The sequence below is a fragment of the Hemiscyllium ocellatum genome, chromosome 18 (assembly GCF_020745735.1).
Source record: "Hemiscyllium ocellatum isolate sHemOce1 chromosome 18, sHemOce1.pat.X.cur, whole genome shotgun sequence".
NCBI lineage: Eukaryota > Metazoa > Chordata > Chondrichthyes > Orectolobiformes > Hemiscylliidae > Hemiscyllium > Hemiscyllium ocellatum.
In genome coordinates, this window is record NC_083418.1 from 49149392 (window position 1) to 49177098 (window position 27707).

Below are 27707 nucleotides of genomic sequence, written 5' to 3' on the forward strand. Positions count from 1 at the left end.
CCTTTTCTACTCAAATGTCTCGTTTTACAAAATACAAGAATGCTTTTAGCCACTCAACCTGACTCATCAGCTTCAAAAAAGTGTGCATATTTCAACCCAAAGTGCCTCAGATTCTGCAGCATTTGTTTGATTTGTACTTTATTCAGTAATATCCTTCTGCATCTTCCTGCAAAATAAACATGTGGAGGCGTGGACAAAGTCAGAAGTCACCAGATACCAGATTATAGTCCAATAGGTTTATTTGAAATCACAAACTTTCAGAGTGCTGCTCCTTCGACAGGTGAAAAGACTTAGTGACCAAATTAGTTTTTGTCAATTCATTAAGATGTATCTGTCACGTCTGCCCAATCCAACCTACATCCTTTAGAAGACTATCCTCTTCTCACAAACCATTCATAAACTTGAACATTGATCTTGATTTTGTACAAAGCACAATAAAACAAATCATTGGGGAATGTCACGACAAACTTCCCTCCAGCCTGAAAAGCAACCTTTCCCCTCTACCCTTTGATCAAGCAACAGAAAAGAATTTTGTACCTGCATTGTTACTGTCTCTTTTATTCCATAAACTCAACTTTGCTCTACTCTGTTGAGACACTTGCACTTTGAGATATTAAATACATCAGAGAAATTACCTGCCCTGTGTAATCTAATCAAAAAATGAAAGCAAGTTAGAAATTTGCCTTTTTACACATCTGTTTGGGCTTCCCCAAATTAATCCACATTTAGTCAAGTAATTAGTTTGAGTGCAGCTATTGTTTCCAAATTATTCCCATGATTAAGGTTAAACCGACCGCCCTGTGGTTGCTGGACTTTTTCTTATAACATAACGTCTGCAATTGTCCAACCCTCTGGCCACTCCCAAATTTAAAGTGGTTTGCAAAGTATGGCCAGTGTTCACACTTACTTCCTTCATGTACCTCAGCAGGCTCTGGAAACTTACTTACTTTAATTACAGACAGCCTATACAATATCTCCTCTTAACAGATTTGAGAAGTTGATACAAAGGTCTCAGATTCCTTCATTTTGAGCAGCATTTTCTTATACTTAAATATTGCCCTTGACAACATGCTAAGTTCCTCTTTAGGTTCCTTGCAAGCCTGTTATTTATAAGACTATAAAATATAATCCACAAATTGTTTATGTCAACTGCCAGTTTATCCTCACTCTCCTCTTTTTGCTCTTATTTGCTTTTTCAAGTGTCCTCTGAACCTTCTGTAAATCAGTCTGATACTCAATTCTATTGTCCACTTGAGATCTGACATATGCACTATGTTTGCTAAATCATTATCCAAGGTGTTGAAATTTGCTTGTCCTACCCTTCTCCTCAATGGAACCTGGACTGCACCTCACTTTCTTTAACAAGACAGTGATTGACTGGCAGAGATAATTATACCAAAGCAATGATTTGGGTCAGATTCAGATCCATTCTCATTCCATTGATGTTTGCTTGGCCTGATTAGTAGTCATTAACAGACAGAGCAATTTAGAGTATAATTGACTGTTGAGATTGGCTGTGATCAAGATCCCCTATGGACATTTGACCCATTTTGTCTTCTCCACCCCCCAGAATCAAAAATGCCTTGATCACTGGACAAGAAATGCACTTCAGCTCCAAAAATCAAATCAACACCAAAGACAAAAAAAACCACACTCTACTGGTACCACGTCCACAAACAAATATTCACTCCATCCACCACTACAGCTCAGTAGTAGCAGTACTACATACACTACAGAAACTCAAGAGGCTGCTTTGGGAGCGCACTATTGGGAGCGCATTCCAAACACATCAACCCTGTCATCGAGAAGGACAACAGAAGGAGATACATGGAAACACTACTAACTGAAAGTTTCTCTCCACTTTTGCTGGAAGTACAGTCACCCAGGCAAGTGATGAAATACTTCCTACACTCCTTGTCGATGGCTGACAGGATATGGGATTCAGAAGATGAGTTACACATAGAGGGATTCCTGCTCTTGTCGCCATAGTTTTTGTACAGTCAATGGTCACCAGAGGATATTGATAGTGGGGAGTGGGGATTCAGTGATAGTCATGCCATTTGAATCGTCACAACACCAGGTTTGACTAGTTATATTTGCTTGCTGGAGATGGCCATTACCTGGTACTTGTGGAGTATTACTTGCCACTCACCATCTAAACTTGAAAACAAAAAATCCTGTTCCCATCACTGTTGCTGGGTCAAGATCCTGAACACTCAAATGATAGCACATACTTATGCCAAATGGACTGCAGTGGTTCAGGAAAGTTGCTCACCACCACCAAGCACAACTAGGGATTGACAATAAATGCTGACCCAACCAGAAATTCTCAGATCCCCTGAAGAAAAATACTTTATTTAAAAGATATAAAATCTTCAAAAGTTTAAAAAAGTAGAGAGGAGAATCTGACCATACAGCAATTGTTCATCTGTTGACGGAGGTTAATTGATTAAATGACCATATAAATAGACAAGTGGGGAAGCACACCAACATTTACTGTGACTGAAGTGATTTAAAGCACTTGGGTGACATTCAGATCTCTCCAGAAACCCAGGTGAACATTCTGCGGAGATCGATTTGAATCTCACCATGGGAGATTTTAAATGCAACAAAAATTTGTAATAAAAGGCTGCATTATAACCAATGTAGATTGTCAGAAAAAAAATCTCTTCTGGTTCACTGATTTCCTTTAGGGAAGGAAATTTGCTGCACTCACCTGATCTGTCCTCCTTCTGACTCCAAACCCACGGCAATGTGGTTGACTCTTAACTGCCTCTGCAAATGCTGGCCTGGCCAACAACACCCTTGCCTATTTCCAGCCACTGATTGTTAATATTGTTGGGAGCAATGGCACTGTTTCGCTACCAACTTACATTTGTCTCACTATCCTAAATCAGAAAAAAAAGAGGTTCAAGTGCACAAATTGAACCTCCCTCTGCTGGTTCTCAAACACATTGGTTGCTTGAAATGGTCACAGCAGCTGATTTACAACAACTGGTTAGCTTAATTGTCCATCTTCTCAGATGTCAGAAAAGGATGCATGATCTACACAGTTTTCAATGAGCATTGAATAGGTCTGTAACAAAACTCAAGGGTAGTTTTACTAGATGTTTAAAATAGCCTGGCTCTTCCTCAGACAAGTTAAATGCAGCCTTGATGGTTTAACAAAATGAGAGTTTATACTGGAGACAAAGTGACTGATGTCAAATTACCCATTTGAGAACATTCCATTAATGGGAATTTGACTTTTTAACCTTCAGCAGTCACACCAATTGACATTCCAATCTGCAGACTCAATGCTTGTAGCAAAATTCACTTATGAAAAGAAACTGGCTTTGCTTCAAATGTTTGTGCTTCCTCATTTCCTACTAAAGCCTCAATTTCCTGTTTTCAGCTGAAAGGCTGCTGCATGTAACAGAAGTTTATCTATAATGCACGTCTCCCTAACACTTGTAAAGTTCCTCAGGTCAGAAAGCAATGTTCCTGGCAACTACTTCAGGAAGGACAGGTCAACTTCTACTATTCACAGCAAGAATATATCAAAAACCTTTACATGCTACAGCTCTTCAAATACACTGAACTGTTATGGGGAATAGCCTCATTCTACATGTGCAGTCTTAAAAAATAAATCACTTGTTTTTGTAAGCTTCTTCCTTCCCCCAGACTCTTCAGAAAGCACATGCCCAGATTTCTAACAGAGAACAAATACTGCTGGTAGTGACAAAGGAATAACCAAGAACAATAACTCTTCAGTTTCTACAGTTATATCCATGTTTTGGAGTGGGGAAGGTGGGAAAAGATAGATCTGTCACAAAGAAAATAAAAAATAGACATGAAATGGTTTCCTACTATGGTGTGAATATCACGCACATTTCTAAAACTGAACACAAGGGCACAAACTGGCAAATTTATGTAAGAAACTAGGTTTCAAGAGTCCATCTAATGCCAGTCACTATTAGGAATAAGAGTTGGAGACTAATTGAACGGAACATGTAAATCTGAAAACACTGTCTATTACTAATGAGTTCTCTCATTTTTTGAAGATTAAGCATTCAGAGTTTTTAAAGCAGTACCTCTATTATGGTCATTGCAAAACAGGCTATCCCCACCATGCAAACTGAGAAAAAAAAGAGAACTTTTTGTGTTCAATGTGGGATGTGCGTTTCTGCCTGGGCCAACATTTATTGCCCATCTCTAATTGTTCTTGAGTGGCTTACACAGCTATTTAAAAGAGCCTGAGAGACTGGAGTCACACATAGGCATCCTCCCCGAAGGACATTCATTGTGAACAAGATTTTTTAAAAAAAATGGTACTTGGCACTTTAAATATTTAATTCCAGATGTTTTAATAATTCAAACTTCACTATCTTCGATAGTGTGATATCAATTCTTGCCAACAGAATTGTATCCTAAATTTTGACTTTCTAGTCTCGTAAAAAGTGAGGTCTGCAGATGCTGGAGATCAGAGCTGAAAATGTGTTGCTGGTTAAAGCGCAGCAGGTCAGGCAGCATCCAAGGAACAGGAAATTCGACGTTTCGGGCAAAAGCCCTTCATCAGGAAAATTCCTGATGAAGGGCTTATGCCCGAAACGCCGAATTTCCTGTTCCTTGGATGCTTTCTAGTCTAGTGCCTGGATCAGTTTAGAATATCTGGTCAGCATGGACAAGTTGGTCCAAATGGTCTGTTTCTGTGCTGTATAAAACAGGATTCTATAGCTAATCTCACCTGCAATAAAACCAAGTGTAAATGGCCATTTAAGGTTAAACATCTGTTCAGTGTCACATTAGGATCCAATTTAGACAATTATTCTCTATTGTCATCAAATGGGACACTATACTGACTTGAAGTATTACTCAGCAAAACTGCAAAGTGACAAACAGGGGCCTAACAAATTAGAACAATTCACCAGAAGAAACCTGACCAAACCTAGAACAATGTTAACTCACGTGCATTGCTAATAACAAAGGCATTACACATGAAGACTTACGTTGAGAAAATCCTACTTTGTAATTTATACGCAAGTACAAAAATAGAAGGAGGCCAAGAAAAACTAAAAGTGAAAGATTCCAATACATTTCTCAAATTGAAATGCAAGACTAACTGAAGAGATGGGAATGGATATCAGAGTAACTGCACTGCCTTTGAAGGTCTTGGATCTTATTTGAATACAACATATGCTGCAAAGTAGTCAGAAGCAAAAATTTTTTAAAAAATGACCAGAGACTTCTCTTTCAGAGATAGGAGGTAGTCGAGTGGATGTTGACACTGTCGACGTCTGTGCTACACCTAATCTGGTTGCGATCAATTTTGATGGTAGAAGAAATGTACAAGAAAAAAATTTAACTATTAATGTATTCAGTTTGAAATCACTCAAAGGAAAATGTTCAGATTCAACATCTGAGCTCTGCATGCAGCTCTGCAGACAATTCACAACATATTTAACATGTCAAAGAACAAAAGGAATTAAGAATCCTTCTTGAACTGTACATTGTTGTTATGGTGGTGTCTACTTCAGTGTCACCCCAAGAGGGAAAAATAAAACAGCTGGTTGCAGCTCTGGAATGCTAAAATTTGTAATGACAGGAAATTAGACACTTTGGATAAACCATGGAAATGATGAACCAAAAACAAAACTCATTTGCCTGGAACAATATTCAAAGTATATTTTTCATGGTACTTTTCTGAGCAGTCTGAAGTTAACTGACTTTAACAAAACCGGAAATATACCCTTGTGGAAGAAGGATTCATTTGTTGAAAGGAATGTTTGTTGACTAAAAACGTGTGTATCATTAGTCAGGAAATGCTGGGGACTCTTCTCAGTTTCATCTCTAGTTGGGTCACATTAGAAAATGCAAAAGGTCACACAGAGTGCAAACCTATCCTTTCAGTGGTTCTGCTTCTACAAAACAATGCAAATCCCATTGTAACTGCAGAATTGTTTCACCAGCGATCTCCTGGTAAAAATCAGGGGGTAAATCCATTTAGAGGGCAATTGTGAATGCTCAAGTCAGAAACAATTTTTTACAGCATCGAATTGTCAAAAGAGTATATTGGCTGCATGCCAAAGCACCTTACAAGTTGGCATTTCTTGTTGTGAAAGGTATGCATGACCTGTCAGTTATAGTTAAGGCAAGTCTAAATGTAAATCAACATCCTGGGAGTTTACGTAAAAAGTCCATCTGTAGCCCTCATGATTTTATCAAGTTGATAGTAGTTGTCTTTTTCCAAGGATGGGGGATTTAAAGGCGAGGGGGCACATTTTTAAAGATGGACGAGGGGGAAAAAAAAGAGATAGAGAAGGTGGCTCACACATGAAATAAATTTCCTGAGCAAGTGGTGGCCATTTGGATAGACATATGAATAGGAAAGCTTTGGAGGAACATGGACCAGGAGCAGGCATGTGGGACTAGTTTATTTTGGGATTACCTTTGACATTGACTGCTTCAACTATAGGAAGTGTTACCATGCTGTATGACTATGACCATTGACCGGAAACCCAACTTGACATGTCACTTAAGTAAAGTGGCTGCAAGAGCAGGTCAGAGGGCAAGAATACTGTGGCAAGTAACTCACCTCCAGCACTGTGATGGAATATTCCCCGCTACCTAGGATGACTGTACCTCCAACACCACTCAGATGCTTGATACCATCCAGAACAAAGCAGCCCACTTGATTGGCACCATATCCACAAACATGAACTCACCCCACCATTGATGCTCAGTAGCAACCTTGTCTGTCGTTTACAAAAATGCAAAAATTCAAAGATCCTTCCGAAGGTGACAATACCTTCCAAAGCCACCATCACTCCCATCTGGAAGGTCAAGGGCAGCAGATACATGGGAACACCACCACCTGTGAGTTTTTCTCCAAGCCATCCAACATCCTAACTTGGAAATATAGTGCCATTTCTTCACTCACTGGATGAAAATTTTGGAACTTCCTCTCTGAACGGCATTGGGGTCTATCTGCAGCAGGTGAAGGTAACTTGCCACCTTATCAAGGGCAACTAGGGACAGGCAGTAAGTACTGGCCAGCCAGCAATGCCCACATGCCACACATACAAAAAAAAATTTTACCAGTTGATATGCAAGCGTCTGTCATAGACAAAGGCACAGAACGAGAGAAAATCCAGCTTGAGTGCTCGACAGATGACAAGAATTTGCTGTTTACAAAATACACTAGTGTGACTGTTGCAGACAATTGTAGTTACTTTAAGTGTGGCCTTCTTCCATTAGGAGTGTGACTGGAACCCAAACAGTTGGCACACACAAAATATCTCGTCTTCTGTAAACAATTCTGGCATCAAATTCAACCATATAATTTAGTGAGATCTGGTCTACTTTGCAACAAATATAGCTAGACACCAATGTGCCATAACTGTTGTATGAGTGTTTGAGGAAAATCATGATTGTGGACAACATATCGTTCTGATTGTTCTGATGGAAGTCATCACTGAAAAAAAGGTTTCTAAATCCATAGGTGCTGCCATGTAGCTGGAGTGTTTCCAGTATTGTGTGTTTTATTTGGCAACATTTTGCATTTGCTTTGAAGCAAATGACTTTCTTTTGTCACAAAATCAATTGGGACATTTGGCCCTGAACTGTACAGAATTACAGATACCAAAGAGCTTCCAAAATGGATGGATGGAACCTGGTCAGGGAATTCCTACCTGCTTATGGTATATCCATTTTTTCTGGTGGACAAAAGGGAGATGCATACATGGAATAATGCACATTGAAAGGAATGCCATTAATGCCATTTGAACACAGCACCAAGTTCAAATCGACCACATTTTGGTTAGTTTGAGAGACTTAACCCACAATGTGCATGAGGCACGAGTCACAAATCTATGGAGTTTATTCATGAGCTCGGGGAAAGCAGATTATGTCTGCATTATTATCATGCTTTCAAGTCATTAAAATCCAAAGCTAACTAAAAAACTGAAAAAAAAAGATCAGGGTTTCAGTGTGAATTAGAAAAGCAGTTCCAGCATTTTCTGTAGCAGTTTCTTGACAATTTTGTTTGTTAGCCTGACACCATCTTCACCAAGCATGCACACAAGGGATTTTTGATTGTTTATTAATTTCCAAAGATAAAACAGGGATTATTTGAGGCTCAAAAGGCCAATTCCTGCTTTCATTTATGTTCTTGCAATGTTAAGAAGAGTTGTAAAACTACCAAGTTACACCACAATTAGTTTTTAAACATGAGTGCACCTTACAATACTTGACAAACGTATCACAATACAAATGTTCAGAACATAGGCATATTTGCTTATCAATTAAAAGATAGAAAACAAGCATAATGCAAAAGTGTTTCAATTTCCTACCTGTGAAGATTTGTCACTCTGCCCTTGTACGCTGTCAGAAAGCTGGGAACTTGTGGACCGCAGGTTAAGAGATAAACTACGTGTCACTGAAATGCCAGATGCAGATTTCACACTTGACTGGTTGAATGATGCCACCTCACTCTTAATGTCAGGTGGGCTACTTTCCAATGGGCTTTGTTTTTGTAGCACTTGCTCCCAAGGATCTGCAGCTACAGTGCCTGTATCTACTTTTGGCTCAATATCTGTTGAACTGTACGACAACTCCAGGTTTTCAATCCTTGCTTTATTGAGTGGGTCAAGATCTAGCCAGTCAAACTTGCTAACATCATTTGAGTTTTCACAAACTGGCAACTTAGGAACCATCGTACTGGATGATTCCAAATCATTGCTCGTCTTGCTGTTTTTCAAGTATTCTGATGTACTGGCTATTTTATCATATAACTTTGCCAGTTCAGGTGGTACTGTTGAATAAGGTGGCAGAACTCTTGTAGGGTGTACAGGTGTAGCAGACTGGAGTGGGAAAGGCATGTACTGATGTCCTTGAAGGCCAATATAAATCGATTCAGAAGGTCGGTATGAAGACTGTCCAGGACTAGGACCAAAACCATTCTGAAATGGATCAGGCTGTTTAGGGTATGTCACTGGTGTTGGATGATAAGCACTTGTTTGAACCACAGGCACCTGTATTCCACCTGTCCACTGTCCCCCAGAAAATAGTGCCTGGCTGTAAAACGGACTTGAGAACGATGGACTGACAAGAGGAGTATTTGGTAACGTAGGAGGTCGAGTTATATTTTTAGGTCCAAAATTTTTGTCCAAAAGCAGCTTTTCCAGTTCAGCTGAAGTTAGTTTCTCTATATCTAGGTCAGATAGAGCATCAGCAGCTCGTTTCTTGGAGATTTCTGCCTCTGGAAAGTGAATAAGGTCATATTCTTGGACGGTATTTGGAGATTTCTGACGCGCACTGCTGGCAGACCGCACAGGATGATCTTCCTTTAAACTTTGGCTTCTCTCCTTTTGCAGCTTAGCCAAGGCTTCAGCCTCCATTTGCAAGGCTTCCTCTTTGCCAACAGCTCGCTTCCCAGAGTAGCCAACAGCTGCAGGAGCTGACTGCTTGAATCCATTTCGACTGGATATCTGGGCCATGCTGTTAACTGGTAGATTCCCATTTATCAAAGCAGGTCCAAGCGTTCCTAGCTGGGAAGTCCCAGAGAATCAAAACCTAGAGCTCCAAACAAAAACAAAAATGGAATTATAAAGAGAACAATTGGAAGTGCCATCTACAAAGCCACACATCCTGCAGAGATTAAAATTTAACAAATCCTCATTATGAGCTACCAACACATCCATGTATCTGTATAACAAAATCTTGGCCCAAAAAAAAACTTCCTAGCTTCAGATTTCTGGTGAAGGAACCTTGTAGCCTTCCCTCTAGGTTCCCACACTTAGGCACCATTTTGAATGAGAATGATGCATCAGCTATTAGCCACATTTCAAAATTTGCAAGGACAAAAACAATAAACTTCAAGATGGAATCAAGCAATGGCTGGGGAGCACATGACAGATGAAATATGATGCCAAGTATCAAGAGATACAATCTTACAGGAAGAACAAGGGACAATGTGAAGTTCAAGTTGCAATTCCAAGTAGTGGAAGGGCAGAGAGACTGGTTATAATTGCAGACAAATCATTAAAGATGGCAATAAAAAGGTTGAGAAACTTTATAATGGCATTTGGAATACTGAGCTTTATAAACATATGTCTAAGGTAAAGCAAGTTATGAAACACCAGTTTACCCTCCACTGGAAGTGCGCTCAATTCTGGTGACAAAGTTAAAAATCACAACACCTGGTTATAGTGCAATAGGTTTAACTCAAAGCACACTATCTTTCGGAGCGTCGCTCCTTCATCAGGTGGTACCACCTGATGAAGGAGCGATGCTCCGAAAGCTAGTGTACTTCGAGTTAAATCTGTTGCACTATAACCTGGTGTAGTGATTTTTAACTTTGTACACCCCAGTCCAACACCAGCATCTCCAAACCAATTCTGATGGTGGTAATTTAAAAAGTCTATGAAAGATTAGGCAGGGATACAAGAGATTTACAGGACTAAAGTAAAAGATGGAGGGGTCTTTTGACAGGTGTTCAAAATTAGAAAAAAATGCGAGATCAGTGATCAAAAAGGAAAGTTCATTTAAGAAGGTTGAGAACCCATTAATGCATTTCTGCTCTTTCAAGAGCACAAAAAAGGAGGAGGAGGAGGAGGAATGCACTATTAAAAGAGGTCCTTGAGCCTACACTAGGAGTCAATAGAATCAATGATCCAACACAGCCCTAACTCAGCTCCCCATAACTATCCTACAAATCAAAAAATATGAATGCATTTAAGACAGAGTTAGACAATAACAGTGGATTTCTGCAGAAGAGAATTTCAAGATTAGAAACAGAGAAGAAACTTAATTTAAGCCAGAGATGAGGGGGAAAAAACCCTTACTTTGAAAATATTCCTCAATTCTGGATTCCCAAGTCAGATAAAATACCCTCTCAATATCTACTATAAAAAACCCAACAGATATTATGTTTTGCAAAATGATAATCCCTCATTTCTCTAATCTCCAACTGAGTATAGACCCAACCAAATTTTAGTCATTCCTCTAAAGTCAACCCCTCCACTCCAGGACTCTGGCAATCAAGCTTCTCCAAACTGCTTTTAGTGAAAGTAATGTCTCACCTCAAATAAGGTTACCAAACTACATGTTGCTATACAGGTAGCAAGATTTCCCCAAGTTTCTCTTCCATTCACCTTCCTTTAAAGAGGTCAGTGTTCAGTTTACCGTCTAACTGAAATTGTGATATCTGCAAGGTGACATTTCATTTACGAGGCCAAGGACATGCAGATCCCTCTGAACCATTGCTGCAATTCCATAGTTCCCTTCTACTAAATAACACTGATTTTCTTTGTTTGAGTAAAGGTGATTGACAGCCCATATTAATGTAAACTTTGTTTGTCCAAATTAAGATTATCACAATATTGTTCCAATTGAATAGTCCAACATCACATACATATGAATACATCAACATGATCAGCAAGATTAAATGTTTGGATTCATTGCTAGTTTCTTTCATGATATAATTTATTACAGCAGATCCAACAGCAACTTCTGAAATCAGATTAATTTCCAACAGCTTTAAATTTGGTAAATATTCTATTTACCTATCTAATACTTAATATAGAGATCAGTTTTAATAACTAACAATTCAAGCCATTAACTCAAAGCATTTGTTATGACAATAAGCAACTGGTCAAAAAAACCCATGATTTTTTTCAATCTGCAGGTTCATTCTCCAGAATCAAGATTCGAGTGGTGCTGGAAAAGCACAGCAGGTCAGGCAACATCAGAGGAACAGAAAATCAATGTTTTGGACAACGGCCCAATGTTGATCTCCAGCATCTGCAGTCCTCACTTTCGCCAGGTTCAGTCTCCAATTAATAGCAAGTTGAAGTAACAGTTCAGAAGAGAGCAAAGGCTTGTCTACAAAATATTTATTTTGTTATACTATGCCAGCCCATGTATCGCAAGTTAAAGAAATTTGGAATATGATATTTATGTCAGGTTCAAATCACTGTCAAGCACCAGAGAAAGTACAATTAAATCAACAGTGACAGGGGGGGCGAAATGGTTTATCTCAGTAACACCAGACAGTAAATTTAACATTTTACATCTTTTTGCTATTAAGACTGGTCCCAATCAGATCTGATTATTCTATTAATTAAAATTTATGTCCAACACCAAAATATTAAAATGGAGATGCTGCTGCTGCCGCCAAGCTTTTAATCATTGCTTCCAACCAAGTTAAAAGGACCTGATTAAAGTTACTGCACAGTAGTAAACCTAGATAACCAAAATAGGTTATTCTATACACTAAAAAAAGGGAAAACCCATGAGCCAACAAATGTTGATGCATATTCTATTACAAATATGGAGACCATCGACGATAGAGTGGCCATACCGAGATCGATGTTTCTGGACTTGGGGAAAAAAAAGACCTGCTGTAGGCATTGTTATGGCTTAGTCATATTAAACTTGTGCAACACATTCACTGTCATTGAAAAGTGCATTATTTCAGCAGTTGGAGTACTCTGTTCCAGAGATTGAGCATTACACCCTGGCATACACTGACTATGCAAACACACATTGAAGATATTTCAGACATAGAATTTACATCTCATCGACAACACTGGTTGAAGACCCAGAATGCAAGCTTGGTAAGGCTTTAGACCCCCCCCAAACCAGAAATAGCTAAGCCACCATCTAAGTGCTAGATGTGGGATTTTGCTATATGTAAAATAGCAACGGTGTTCAGTTATGTAACAGCCACAGCATTTCATCAGGTTTTTCTAAAAAAAAATTGAACAGTTTGAAAAGAAGAGAATCATACTAAAATTTACAAATTTCTTTTAGATGTTCTCAAACATTAACTACCAACTTCCCTACTAGGAACTTACAAGTGAATAAAAAGAAAAACATTGACACGTCACCCAGCAAAGCTCAGATGACGTTTACAATGTATGGGCAAAGTCCAAACACCATCCTTTTTTGCAGGGTTAGGCCTGTAATAATTACCAGTAAAGCACAGTTAAAGCATATCTTTGAAATTTTATTTAATACAGCGCCAACTCTTGTACTTAAATACTTGAAAAGAAAAACAGCGTCTGCAGAGATAAAGTTGAAGTTAAACACATCTCGAATTGTCATCACGATGCTACAGAAGATCATTACTTTGATGGACAGAAATCTAATCTGCAACTATACAGTAATTCCTCATTAAATTTTATCACAATACAAAATGAACATAGAGACATGGGGAGTACAAACTGTTTCATTTACGACTAAATGGAAACGTTTTGGGGTTGTTGCTTTAAATTACTGCTTTAGTTTAAATAAGCTTTAGAAAACAATTGCCACGCTAATGTTAGCTTGACATTATTGGTAGCACTTTCACGCTGTTAGAGGATAGTTTCAAGGCCATTTCAAGCCTAAAAAGGCCAAAGCAGTTCTAACCCTCTTAGTTTATTTTTCTATAAAACCATATCTGATGTCATTTACTAAGGTTTTTCCAAGGTTTTTTTCAGCATTCCTTCATGGAGCACATGAGCAGGTTATGCAGATAGCTCTCATTCAACTAGGAGTGATCAAGAGATAAATTACTGGCTGTTGTACATTGTTTAGTCTATCCTTGGAGCGATTACCAAGACATCCATATATTCAAACAACAACTGTATTACATGCCAAAAGAATGGTACAAAGCTCAACATTAATTAATCTTGCAGTCACGATCATTCTTCCTCCAAAATGTCAGTTAAATGGACATTTAACAGGGTACCTTTGTCTTATTGGGTCAGCCAATGCCTTAAATAAGGATGGTTCATGTTCGTGGAGCAGCTTTGGAGTTCAATTGTCTCTTACTAAATTCTGCAACTTCTGGTGCCACTTTTTCAAATCTGACTGTTAAGCTTCTTTAAAGTTGCAATTCCTGTATGTTGGGGTCCACCACAGCTGTCAAAATCTTGTATTTGGTTAGTCTAGTTTGGGAGAGGATACAGAGTTATTGGTATGTTCGAACAACTAGTTCAGTATACTTTAGAAGGCTCTATATGACACGTGGTCTTATGATCCTGAAGCCCTAATCCTTCTCCAAATCTTTCAATTGGGTATTCACTCTTACATCATTCATGGAGGCGCTATTCACACAGTCCCAGATATGAATCCCCATGATTCCTAATATATTGCTGGCATTTGACTGCTTTCACAGACTGACTAGTCTAAATGGCAACACACAAATAGAAAATTTAGCTTAGTGTCATTCTCTGTCCTAAAGTTAAGAAAATAAGGTTGAAGTTGTGCATTGTACTGAAAAAGTGTTAGTTATTCTTAAATTAATTTAAGAATAAGAGATTTATCAGACAGGAAATGGCAGTTAAAAAGTAACAGGAAAACATTTGCAAGTGGAATGGAGTGTAAATACGAAATGCTTTATGCAACAGTCCAGGGTAGTCAGATCCCATTTAGAGAAATACATTTGGATTCAGTCCTCTTTTTTGTTTAAAAAAAAGGAAGGATTTACTTGTATTATAACAGTTCAGGGTTAGACCACTAGACTTGTTTCTTTAATGAATAGGTTGGATCTTTACTCAAATGGAATTTAGAGGAAATGCAAGATTGAGGTGGCTTCACAAGGTAGTTACAGAAAAAGATATTTCCTTTTGTTAGGGAATTCAGAAATAGGGTATAGGTTAATGAATAAATTATTTCCCAGATAAGATGGGGGATGAGAGATTTCTTCCCTCAGAACTTCTTTACCTGAGAGAGTAACATAGCCAAGTTCAGTGAATATATACAAGACTAGGATGAGAGAGATGATTTTTTAAAAGTCTACAGAAAGAGTCAATTATAGATGAGTAACAAATGCTGACCTTTCCAGCTATGGCCACTTCATATGAAGGATTAAATATATAAATTCACAAGTTTTGGGGGCTGGAGGCAGATAAATGCAAATGAGACATTCATATCACTAATCATCTTATTCAACAACAAAACACATTCAAGGGATGAAAAGACCTAATCTTCTTGCTATTTGCTTAACGTTCTTACATAGGATTGCGAAAACATCAAGAGGAAAACAATAACATGGCATGTTAAGCCAAATTGTTTACTAATGTTGCAGTCTTTCAAATTTGTTTAAAGATGAAAATTTTTGCAATCAATCAAATTTCCATTTCAAATCTATACACGTTCAACTTCCCTTGCAAGCCTCATGTATAAATCAAGGCAAGATGGACACATCAGCCATCATCAATTTGTCGGAATGATGATATGTAAAACATTGTAAATAAAATATCATAACATCTCTGTAGTGGGTGGAACTTGAACTAAGCTTCTGGCTCAGAGGTAGGTACACTATTATCCCATAAGGCATCCACATCACAAGGTTGTTAATTGTAGAATTCTATCTACTTTATAGGGTTCAAAAATACCAAAAGAGCAACCTGATCTTTCGGAAACTTTCAACAGCATTTGATCAAAAGATTTACATTAGAACATACAGCCATACCACAAATCCAACCCAAACTCTGGATCAGATATGTGGAAAGACACCTTTGTAATCATCAAAAACACAGATATAGAAAAAACACACCGAATCATCAACGCCACACTCACAGGAATCCAATTCACACGAGAAGAGGAAAAGGATAGCCAACTCCCATTCCTGGACGTGTTAGTAGAGAGAACACCCAACGGAGAATTCACCACAAGGGTACACAGGAAACCAACACACACAGACCAAGTCTTAAACTATGAAAGTAACCACCCCAACACACAAACGAAGCTGCATCAGGACACTATTCAAAAGGGCCACAACACACTGCAGTACACCAGAACTGCGAAAAGAGGAAGAGGAACATCTATACAAGGTATTCGCCAAAAACGGATACCCACGCAACTTTATCACCAGATGCCTAACAGATAGACCGAGGAACGAGTACATGCCACAACCAAAAGGACTAGCCACTCTACCATACGTCAGGAGCGTCTCAGAACTGACAGCCAGACTACTGCGACCCTTAGGACTCATAACAGCACACAAGCCAACATCCACGCTCAGACAACAACTCACTAGAACAAAGGACCCAATACCCAGCATGAGCCAAACTAACGCAGTTTACAAAATACCATGCAAGGACTGCACAAAACACTATAGGACAAACAGGAAGACAGCTAACAATCCGCATCCATGAACATCAGCTAGCCACAAAACGACACGACCAGCTATCTCTAGTAGCCATACACTCAGACAACCAGCAACATGAATTTGACTGGGAAAACACCACTATCATAGGACAAGCCAGACAGAGTACAGCCAGAGAATTCCTAGAAGCATGGCATTCATCCCCAAACTCCATCAACAGACACATCGACCTGGACCCCACATACAAATCACTGCAGCTGAAACTGACACCCGGAAGCGGCAAGAACAAACCAATATAAATACCGGAAGAAACATCAAAGCAGCGCTTCACACGAGGCTCCAACAGCACTGATGATGTTCCCTAGCCAGGGAACGAAACGTTTGCAGCAAAAACTTCCAGCTCGGCGAGCAGAACCACAACAAAAGATTTACAAGATAAATGTGAAACTAAGCAACCAAGTGAAAATAGAAGTTACTGCTAATTTTAGTTTTTGCAGTTCCTTTCCAGGGGCCCAATAAACCAGGGTTTCAACAGCTTGAAATTATATGCAGATCAGTGCTCAAGATGTCTTTTTAACAAAAAAAGTAGCAGCAGTTTTCTCATCCAATTAAAACACCGGAAACAAATTTGAAGATGACAGATGGTTAAGCCACTAAATTCAAGAGTCACCCTTACATGTGATGCAATATTCTGAAGATAGTGTATGCTACTATGAATATTTTAGACGACTAGAAATTTAGATACACAAGCTGCGGTATTTACCTAGAGTTAGGAAAATCCAGAAGAAAAACATCAGACGTGGTGTCAATTAAATAACTAAAAAAAGGTGGTTAAAACCCATCTCATTCACTAATGTGGCTACCCAATCCCTGAATCTGAAGAATCTGCTGCCAGACCTTCTGAGTTTCTTTAGCACCCACTGCAGCATTTTGCTTTTGTAAGTACTTTTTGTAGCTTAATTCTAAAAAAAAATGTTGCATATTGTTGAGGTGAACATTGTGAGGGTGCTTTTTTGAAGCAAAACAAAAGTCAAGACTGAATGTCACAAAGAATCTTTCAAGTTGAGGAAATTCTGCCTGGCAACAACTCATACATTTGGGTTTTTGAAAAAAAATCTCTTTGCAGCTGAAAGTGCCAAAAGTACTGAGAACTTCCAAAGGCTGCATCTGAGTAAAATGTCAAAACACCCAGGAAGTTTGAAATAATTTGGACAAGTACCTCATAAACCATCAAACTGACAGAGAAGGAACTTTCCACCAAGAGGTCAAGGCTTTTGATCTTCAGAATTTTGTTTACAACGTCTATATATTCTTGTCACACTCATCGTACACATGTTAAACCACTGGCCTTTCAACCGAATTACTCATTAAGTGTGGGTGTGGTTTTAGGCTTTGAAAGGATATAGTTTAAAAGATGCACAAGTTAAATATCTTCTCTTTTCAATGGTTTTGTTGCAAGTGACTGATTATGCTAGGTTCTTTTCCAGAGGTTTTGCCCACAAGATGCTCAAATTAAAAGTTTATTAAAGCTTGTACGAGCCAGGTGACCCGCTTTGATCTCCCTTGCAAACCGAGGGTGAGTCAGAGTGAGGCACCAAATAAAGAAAACACATCCCCTTTATACAAGTCAGTTAGCAGTACCTACAAATGCTTTGGCTGCTTCCCCAATCACATGCCACTCAAAAGAACCCCCAGTTACTCAGTCACAAGTTACCCCAGGTACAATGGTAGGATGAGATCATCTGAGATAATACAAATGTTAATGCCTTAATTCTGGGTAATCGTTATGCAGAAGATTTCCTGACTCAGTGATTCCCCAAGACAATATGGGCATGGCATACCTCTGGTCAGAAAGCATTTCTAAATGGAAGAGATACGACTATAGTTTAACTTGGCAATAGCAAGTGAGAGTAGCAAATGACTGTCTAATTGGAGTGTGGGTCATTCACATTCTTGTTTGACTGTCATCCCCATCCAAAGATAGAGTAAAAAAATGAGGTCTGCAGATGCTGGAGATCACAGCTGCAAATGTGTTGCTGGTCAAAGCACAGCAGGCCAGGCAGCATCTCAGGAATAGAGAATTCGACGTTTCGAGCATAAGCCCTTCATCAGGAATAAGAGAGAGAGAGCCAAGCAGGCTAAGATAAAAGGTAGGGAGGAGGGACTAGGGGGAGGGGCGATGGAGGTGGGATAGGTGGAAGGAGGTCAAGGTGAGGGTGATAGGCCGGAGTGGGGTGGGGGCGGAGAGGTCAGGAAGAGGATTGCAGGTTAGGAGGGCGGTGCTGAGTTGAGGGAACCGACTGAGACAAGGTGGGGGGAGGGGAAATGAGGAAGCTGGAGAAATCTGAATTCATACCTTGTGGTTGGAGGGTTGCCAGGCGGAAGATGAGGCGCTCCTCCTCCAGCCGTCGTGTAGTTGTGTTCTGCCGGTGGAGGAGTCCAAGGACCTGCATGTCCTCGGTGGAGTGGGAGGGAGAGTTAAAGTGTTGAGCCACGGGGTGATTGGGTTGGTTGGTTCGGGCGGCCCGGAGGTGTTCTCTGAAGCGTTCCACAAGTAAGCGGCCTGTCTCACCAATATAGAGGAGGCCACATCGGGTGCAGCGGATGCAATAGATGATGTGTGTGGAGGTACAGGTGAACTTGTGGCGGATATGGAAGGATCCCTTGGGGCCTTGGAGGGAAGAGAGTGTGGAGGTGTGGGCGCAAGTTTTACATTTCCTGCGGTTGCAGGGGAAGGTGCCGGGGGTGGAGGTTGGGTTGGTGGGGGGTGTGGATCTGACGAGGGAGTCACGAAGGGAGTGGTCCTTGCGGAACGCTGATAGGGGAGAGGAGGGAAATATATCCTTGGTGGTGGGGTCCGTTTGGAGGTGGCGGAAATGGCGGCGGATGATACGTTGTATGCGGAGGTTGGTGGGGTGGTAGGTGAGAACCAGTGGGGTTCTGTCTTGGTGGCGGTTGGAGGAGCGGGGCTCAAGGGCGGAGGAGCGGAAGTGGAGGAGATGCGGTGGAGGGCATCGTCGATCATGTCTGGGGGGAATCTGCGGTCCTTGAAGAAGGAGGCCATCTGGGTTGTTCGGTATTGGAACTGATCCTCCTGAGAGCAGATGCGGCGGAGACGAAGGAATTGGGAATATGGGATGGCGTTTTTACAGGGGGCAGGGTGGGAGGAGGTGTAGTCCAGGTAGCTGTGGGAGTCAGTCGGTTTATAATAGATGTCTGTGTTGAGTCGGTCGCCCGAGATAGAAATGGAAAGGTCTAGGAAGGGGAGGGAGGAGTCTGAGACAGTCCAGGTGAATTTCAGGTCGGGATGGAAGATGTTAGTAAAGTTGATGAACTGTTCAACCTCCTCGTGGGAGCACGAGGCAGCGCCGATACAGTCATCGATGTAGCGGAGGAAAAGGTGGGGGGTGGTGCCAGTGTAGTTGCGGAAGATGGACTGTTCCACATATCCTACGAAGAGGCAGGCATAGCTGGGGCCCATGCGGGTGCCCATGGCAACTCCTTTAGTTTGGAGGAAGTGGGAGGATTGAAAAGAGAAGTTATTCAGGGTGAGGACCAGTTCAGTCAGTCGAAGGAGGGTGTCAGTGGAAGGGTACTGGTTGGTGCGGCGGGGAAGGAAGAAGTGGAGGGCTTTGAGTCCTTCGTGATGGGGGATGGAGGTGTACAGGGACTGGATGTCCATAGTGAAAATAAGGCGTTGGGGACCGGGGAAGCGAAAATCCTGGAGGAGGTGGAGGGCGTGGGTGGTGTCCCAAACGTAGGTGGGGAGTTCTTGGACTAAAGGGGACAGGACCGTGTCGAGGTATTGGGAGATGAGTTCGGTGGGGCAGGAGCAGGCTGAGACAATGGGTCGGCCGGGGCAGGCAGGTTTGTGGATTTTGGGCAGGAGGTAGAAACTGGCGGTGCGGGGTTGTGGGACTATGAGGTTGGAGGCGGTGGATGGGAGATCCCCTGAGGTGATGAGGTCCTGGATGGTCTGGGAGATGATGGTTTGGTGGTGGGAGGTGGGGTCGTGGTCAAGGGGGCGATAAGAGGAGGCGTCCGCGAGCTGGCGTTTGGCTTCAGCGGTATACAGGTCAGTGCGCCAAACTACCACCGCGCCTCCCTTGTCTGTGGGTTTGATGGTGAGGTTGGGATTCAAAGATCCAAAGATAGTTCAGTTTAACTCATTAATATTACATTAATGTCCAGAGAGATATTCCCATTTAATCATTTAACATTACAACAGCTGGAAGAATTATTTTCTTGTTACTGAAGGAACCTAGTGTTGTTTGCCTTCAGGTTGAATAGCAATGAAGTCAGATAAGTTGTTTTTAGTTCTATCACAGATTTTGTGATACCTGTAGAGCAGCAAGGCACGATTATTAGGATTTTTTTCAAAATGAAAATCTGAATTCTTAGAAGACACTAATTATCCAAAATTTGAAAGTGAGTGAAATTTAAAAAAAAATCAATAAACCAAAAAAAGAGGCAGTTTTCAAGCAAAATAAAACAGATTGTTCAAAAGTTGACTGAGCATAGTGGGAAAGGTTTTGAGAAGCACACAAGGTTGGTCTGTCAGTTCATTCAACAGCCACGTATGCAAATACTGAAATGTCAGTGACTTTAGGTGATGGAAGAAATGCCTACAAATATTAAATCCTTTTATAACCAGATTTGCTGATTCTCTAATCTTGATTGGAGGGATCTGGCCATGTCTCTAGGGATAACTTCCTTGTTCTTCTAAGGAGTAGTTCATGGCCTCTTAAATCAACTAAAGGTATTACATGAGAATAAAGCAACTATACTTGCCTGAGATTTAGTACAAAAATTGATGCACAATTAATTGACAACTTCAAGATGGTCTGGTGGTTAAATATAACATACCAGGATTTCAGCTATTAGCTTTCCCAATGCAAGGCTGCTTACATTCCCAATAATAAAGATAGGACCACAAATCCAAAAAGGAAAATATATATTAATCTTTATAGCAAGTTATTCATCATGATCTGCATGCAAAGGTTCAGGCAAAGAAATGGGAAAAGCCAGTGTTCATTTTAAACTGTCCCCCAAAGCAAAAATCCAAATCGAAAATGTCTATTTCTGTGGTAACAGGATAAAAAAGTTGAATAACCAAAGCAGGGTATTTTTGGCCTTATTAGTATAAATTAGGAAGGGTTGAGGAAGGAACAAACCAAAAATAGATTTCCATCTGATGTCTAATTGGATGATAATGATAACGTGTTTGATACAGAGAAGCTATACCCTGAGATATTATCACAAGGTGGCAGAATTCTAGACCGAATCCAGATTCAAATCCTTCCTTAGCACATTATATTGGCCAAGTTTATTGTCAGCACCATTGCTAAGACCACACACACAAAAACACAGCTTCAACAGATCATCAGCTGCCAGGAACAAATATGGTACTACCCACATAAGCACTTTGCAGAATGGAGTCCAATTCTTGAACATCAGCTCACTGAAATCAATTATTCAGAATGCCATAACATCCAACAGAATGGAGTCACTCCACTGTTCCCAAAGAAGCAGAACAGAAGATGTGTAATCAAATGAAGTCAGGCAAAAGAGAAGGAAATCAGAAATCACTTGAAAGAAAGCAAGAGGAAAAAGAGAATTCACCAATTCTTGGAAAGGTGGGTGCAGAACCCCAAACTGTAAATTCGGGGTTGCTGTAGGCCCACAGACTGGTTGAACCAGAAATACTACGCACAACAGACCACCATTTTATTCATCTTTTTTGCAGTCACAAGCACATCTGGTCAGAGAAAGCACCTGGCATGTGGCAGCCATCTTGTTGTTGGTTACCCAACACTAGTAGGTTAATTGATGATCGAATCTACTGTTTCAGCAGATTACTCAAATCCATTTCCTGCTATGTATTTGCCTAGCTCTGATCTACTAAAAAAAATCCTAGATTTGTACTTCATTAACCAAATCATTCATAACAGTTAGTGATCCAATGCTTTCTCCCCAACCCATGCCTCCACCAACTGAAATATATTTAAAACACACACAAAGACAGCAACCTGGGAACAGAGCTTTTGGACTTTTTATTAAAAAAAAAGAAAATGTCCAACATTAAACAGCAACAGGAAACTGGCTGATTCACAAGACCCATAGTGTACAGAAAAAACAAAACATTTGGAGGGAGATGAAAGAACATGGAGATTTGTAAAGAATTGACTGGCTGAGTGCCTGAAACAAATAGGAGCCTTCAAAATGTTACACTTCGCTTCCTTCACAACATAACGATACCACAATTTCCTGAACTGACACAGCATTTAAACACAAAGTACCCTTGACAATTTGATAAACAAATTCATGGTTAGTTTTATTCATAGTGATTAAAGTCTTGGAAAAATAGATTTATTGCACATTCAAGTGTTTCTTGGGAGTTCCTACACTGGATTAAAGAGAGACTGGCTACTTCAACTTAAAAGGTGATTTACAATGTATGATGCCTGCTTTTATAATTTCCAAGTCACAAGAGATGGGTTGAAAAGCCAGCTCATGGATGACACCTTTGTGTTTTGGTGCAGAGAGGAATGTGCCACCCTGTGTAAACAGCTTGGTAAAGAACATTACTTAAAATATATTATTTATACTTAACATATCTCCATTTTTTTTTTAGATTAGACTTACAGTGTGGAAACAGGCCCTTCGGCCCAACAAGTCCACACCGACCCGCCGAAGCGAAACCCACCCATACCCCTACATTTACCCCTTACCTAACACTACGGGCAATTTAGCATGGCCAATTCACCTGACCCGCACATCTTTGGACTGTGGGAGGAAACCGGAGCACCCGGAGGAAACCCACGCAGACACGGGGAGAACGTGCAAACTCCACACAGTCAGTCGCCTGAGTCGGGAATTGAACCCAGGTCTCTGGCGCTGTGAGGCAGCAGTGCTAACCACTGTGCCACCGTGCCGCCCCCTTACATGGGACAAAAATGAGGAAAGTTGCTTTAACATGCTTGAAGAACAAACCACTCCCAACGTCAGCACCTTGGAAAATGCTGCAATAAAAACACTCAAAACAGGATATGCTTAAAAAAAGTTTACATTGTGAAGTGATCTAGATCTTTCCTTAAAAAGGCACTTTATTTCAAAAAAGTAAAATTGAAAAATTTTGTTTCTCTATCAAACGCTTGCCCTAATTAATTCTGCTTGGTTTAAAAGGAGTAAGTAGAAACAATTATCCTCTATTCAGATTATGGATTCTCAATTCCTGAGAATGGGAAGTGCCAGTTATTGTTTTTGTGAACTGAACAGCACAAGAAAAATATTATAATGTTTCACTTTCCATCCCAAAAGCACTTGTATCAAACTAAAGTGAGAAGGTCAGTGTGCTATTTTTACTCAGCTGTACTACGCATTCTTCCACACATTGTTTCTTTAATTATAAAAGTGTGGGTGGGGTGGCTGGCTGCCTAAAATAATTGTACAGCTTTTGTATTGTTAAGTACTGAAGAAAGACTAACTGGTCCTTCTATAGTTACTTTTAACCATGAAGTAGGGGAAAGTGAGAAGAGGTTTACTTAGGCTTCAATTTGGCATTGAGATACAACTGATCTTTGAGCTCATTCAAACCAAATACACAAGTGGAAAGGTGAATTCAACCTTATTTGCAACCAAATTCAGAGCTACACTCATTGAAAAGTATGTCTGTATCTATGATTTACATCAACACAGCTATCACGAGATTGTAGCCCATGGGCTGCCGATTGACAATGTGATTACCCGAGGGGTCAAACTACATGCAACTGGAAGAGGCTCTGCAAGGAGCTGCTTCTTGCGGCCGTTGCTGAATCAGGGTAATAGCTGAAGTCCTAGAAACATGGCAAGTGTGTCTGGAGCAGGATTAATGGCAGCCTCAAGGGACCAGAGAAGTAAAGGTCAGATTACAGAAGCGAGAAGCAAACTGCTTTCAACCCGAGTTTTGAAAGAATTCCAGGGAGACTAACTGGGATCATATGCTATCAGAGTAACAGGAGGTTGATATTACTCAAATCCAACTTCTTAATTTGGCCCCAATTCCAAGCTGCTTCCATGATGATCAGTATTTGGGGCCTCCCTCTGACTTTGCTGCTCAACCTAGAGCATTTTTATTGGTTAACGGTGTTGCCTGACACTTCTTTAAAATGCCTTTTTAAAATTAATTTATTTAAAATTCAGTTTATTGCTTTGCAATTTTTTTCTGAGATTTGCGTTTCCTGTTGAGGTAGACCTAGCCTTTCTGATGTTTGGTCACTTGTCCCCAAGCAAGAGAAAAATTGAAACTTTACCCTGATGCAAAAAGGGTGGGCAAACTTGAGGTGCAGCGTTTTCTTGAATCACGGGCCTATAATCTGACCCACACTATTACCCAAGAGACTATGTTGCACCACATCATCATTTTTAGGAGCAAAGCCAGGTCTCAAAACGTCAGCATTATTCACTCAAAATGACATTTTGAAAGCCATTTGGAATTTGCAGTGACCAATATCATGGAATTGCTCAAGACATCCAAGTTTTAAGACTTACTATAGCAAAGTAAAAGTAATATTACAACAAATATCACTTACTTCAAAATTAATACTCTAAATTTCACAAAATAGAGCTCTCATCAGCATTTCACTAGGACGCGTAACCGCATGGTGTACTGCGTTTATCGTACTATTGTCATAAAATTGAAGTTCTTTTAAGCCAAAAGTTATTCCCAGCTTTCAGTCAGATTTGTAGTGACCAGCAACTTTCCAAAACGGTTTCCCTCAATTTTCAGAGATCCCAAACTAACCTCGAGCAGCATGGTTCACCCCAAATGACTGCTCCTCCCATTTATGGCAGAATTAACCAGTTCTCAATGCTCCTGGGAGACAGTTTGCACACAAACAACTGCTTCAGCCTTTATTCTCTGGTGTTAAACCTGGCATGTGCATTTCATCAGCACTATGCCTGGGCTGAGCCTCCAGTTCCCTGAGGTAAACTTGTTGTCAGGCAAAATTGAGATTCAATGACTTGCTTCATTACTCCTATTTAGAATGATTGAACCACTTTTGTGCAAAAGCAGTCCATTTGGCCCATCGAATCCACACTGACCACCCAAAAGGGCATCCCAACCAGACTCAGGCCCCATAACCCTGCATTCCCCATGGCTAATCCCAGACCTTTTGCATCCTTGGACATTATGGGTAACTTAGTATAGCCAATCCACCTAGCCTGCACTTCTTTGGGCTGTTGGAGAAAATCCATGCAGTCATGGGGAGAATGTGCAAACTCCAAACAGTCACACAAGGGCAGAATCAAACCAGAGATCCTGGTGCTGTGAGTCAGCAGTGCTCACCACTGAGCCACTGTGCCACCATCTTGAACACCTCACATTTGTAACAATATCTTTAGTGAAGTACATGTACAAACTTTAGCAATGCAATAGATTCAGGAACAAGTACAGTCAAAACAAAAAGCTGGGAATTTGCCCTTCATTTCAAAACTGGAATATATCCAAAGATGAACACCCCAGCATCAACTGAAGGTGGTACTACCAGAGCAAAAGAAAAGTACGACCAGGTTCTTTACCTTTTTTGAGCAAAGGTTGTTTCCTGAAGAAGGGCTTATGCCCGAAACGTGGAATCTCCTGTTCCTTGGATGCTGCCTGACCTGCTGCACTTTTTCATCAACACATTTTCAGCTCAAAAAGGTAACACTTATTCATCATGTAAATGATAATCTGTCAAAGGTAATTGTCCCTTTACCAAAGGCAGAATTTGAACGTGTTTGCTGGGCTCATTACTATAGAATTAATAGAAACTCTACACGTAGGACTGCTCTGGTTTGCTCTGAAGCACAGCAGCAGTGGAAAACTCTATTTCACATAGAACTGAAATAGTTACTGTTCAAACCAAATAACCTACAAGATAAACCAGAAGTTACATGCAGAACTATTTTTTTTCCCCTCAAAAGGTAAAATCTAGTAGAGTACATGATTTCAGATCACCTCTCCTGGAAAATTAAAAGAAAACTTTTCATCTCCATCACTCCACCTCAATCTCTACAGCCTCAAAATTGCATTCAACTTAATGTCGGAAATATAAAACATGGCAAAGAGAGTTCAAGACTACAATTCAATTTTGAGCGATTCTTCCATTGAGAGATTCAAGACATCGATGAGAATCAAGTCAGCCACGACAAAACCCTGCAGAATGCCTCTATACATTAGCTTCTCGAAGAGCTTTCAGCCACCAAGTCTCCCCATGTGAGGCAAAGCCTGACACTTGATGTGTAATTTTTAAAATAAACTATGATCCACAACTTTGAACTCCAGACAGTGCAGGTAGCAACAGCCTGGTATAACAGAACATGACAATAATTCAAAATCAGAGTTTAAAAAAGGAAACAGGGAATGTTGTGCATTAAAAATACAATCCAATCAATTCCACCTACAAAATTTTGCAACAATTGATCAGTTTTTTTTCAGTTCCTAACCAACCAAGTTTGTGGCCGCAGAGCGTGGCCTAGTTTTGATAATTTTGTTCCATTTTGACAAGTGTAGAGGTAAACAGAGGCTATTTCTTATGAAAAAGCTTCACTGGCTCATATCATTATGCCCATTGCACACACAAGCTGTAGCAAAGGCATGCAAAGAACGTCAAGTGACCTGTGTAGTTCATGCTTTTATCATTAGGCCAAGAGAATGTCCATAAATGAACTGAATGCAAATATTCAAGACTGTGAAGATAACTGTGGCAGAACAGGAATACAAAGATACAAAGTTAAGTGCTACAATACTGGTACGCAAACAACATTATAACGAAATGGAGGAACTACTGGCCTCTTTAATAAAGCATACAGCTTGACAATTGGTCGCAGTGGTGATCGAAATCACATTGATACAAGATACTTATCCACCGAAAGGAACCATTTTGCTGCATTACATGCGTGGGATCTCAATTTCTGTACACTCAGTGGGAGGAGTATTTCTCAATAAGCATGAAACATAATATATTCAAACAGCAGGAGGAAAAAGAAAAAAAGGTACGCAACAGTCAACACAGGAATTACTTCTAATTATTTCACACCCCCTGTCACTTTTTGTATTTTGCATGTTCTCCAGAAATTCAAATAAGGAAAGATCATATTCAGGAATTAGTTTTGCCTAATCAAGATCTTATATGGAATGTAATGCTAGACAAAATGCTTGTTAATGTTTCAATGGCATGGTTGAGTTCCGTTAGCTGGCTAGCTGGTTTGCAATGCAGAGCGATGCGAACAGTATTCAATTCCTATACTAGCTGATGTTATGATGAAGGATCCTCCTTCTCAAACCATTCCCTTGATATGTGCTGACCCTCCGGTTAATCCACCACCAGACATCTCTCTCCAAATATGAACAGCTCTACAGTCTAGTAAGACTATGGCGACTTACATACAGGTTGGGTGGTTCACAGCAAAGCAAGCCAGTTACCACCAATCCAATGATTTCTTAGTTGTCTTGTTAAAGTAAATTACAAATATTCACAGGAGCAGGAGAATCGATGTTTCGGACATGAGCCCTTCTTCAGGAATGAGGAAAGTGTGCCAAGCAGGCTAAGATAAAATAGGTGGGGAGGAGGGACTTGGGGGAGGAGCGTTGGAAATGTGATAGGTG

General features: G+C 40.3%; 1 protein-coding gene across 6 annotated transcripts in view; it reads right to left on the reverse strand.

Annotated features, from left to right (window-relative positions):
* pik3c2a (phosphatidylinositol-4-phosphate 3-kinase, catalytic subunit type 2 alpha) overlaps positions 1-27707 on the reverse strand; it is a 164926-nt gene that overhangs the window by 91026 nt on the left and 46193 nt on the right. For 3 of the 6 annotated variants that reach the window (XM_060838951.1, XM_060838947.1, XM_060838952.1), the window contains one exon: positions 8331-9552. In XM_060838951.1, the coding sequence (XP_060694934.1) occupies positions 8331-9476 (1146 nt within the window). In that variant the 5' untranslated portion in view covers positions 9477-9552. Of the gene's footprint in view, positions 1-8330; positions 9559-13714; positions 13914-27707 lie in introns of all 6 variants that reach the window. The other 3 variants (XM_060838948.1, XM_060838950.1, XM_060838949.1) reach the window with 3 other exon arrangements.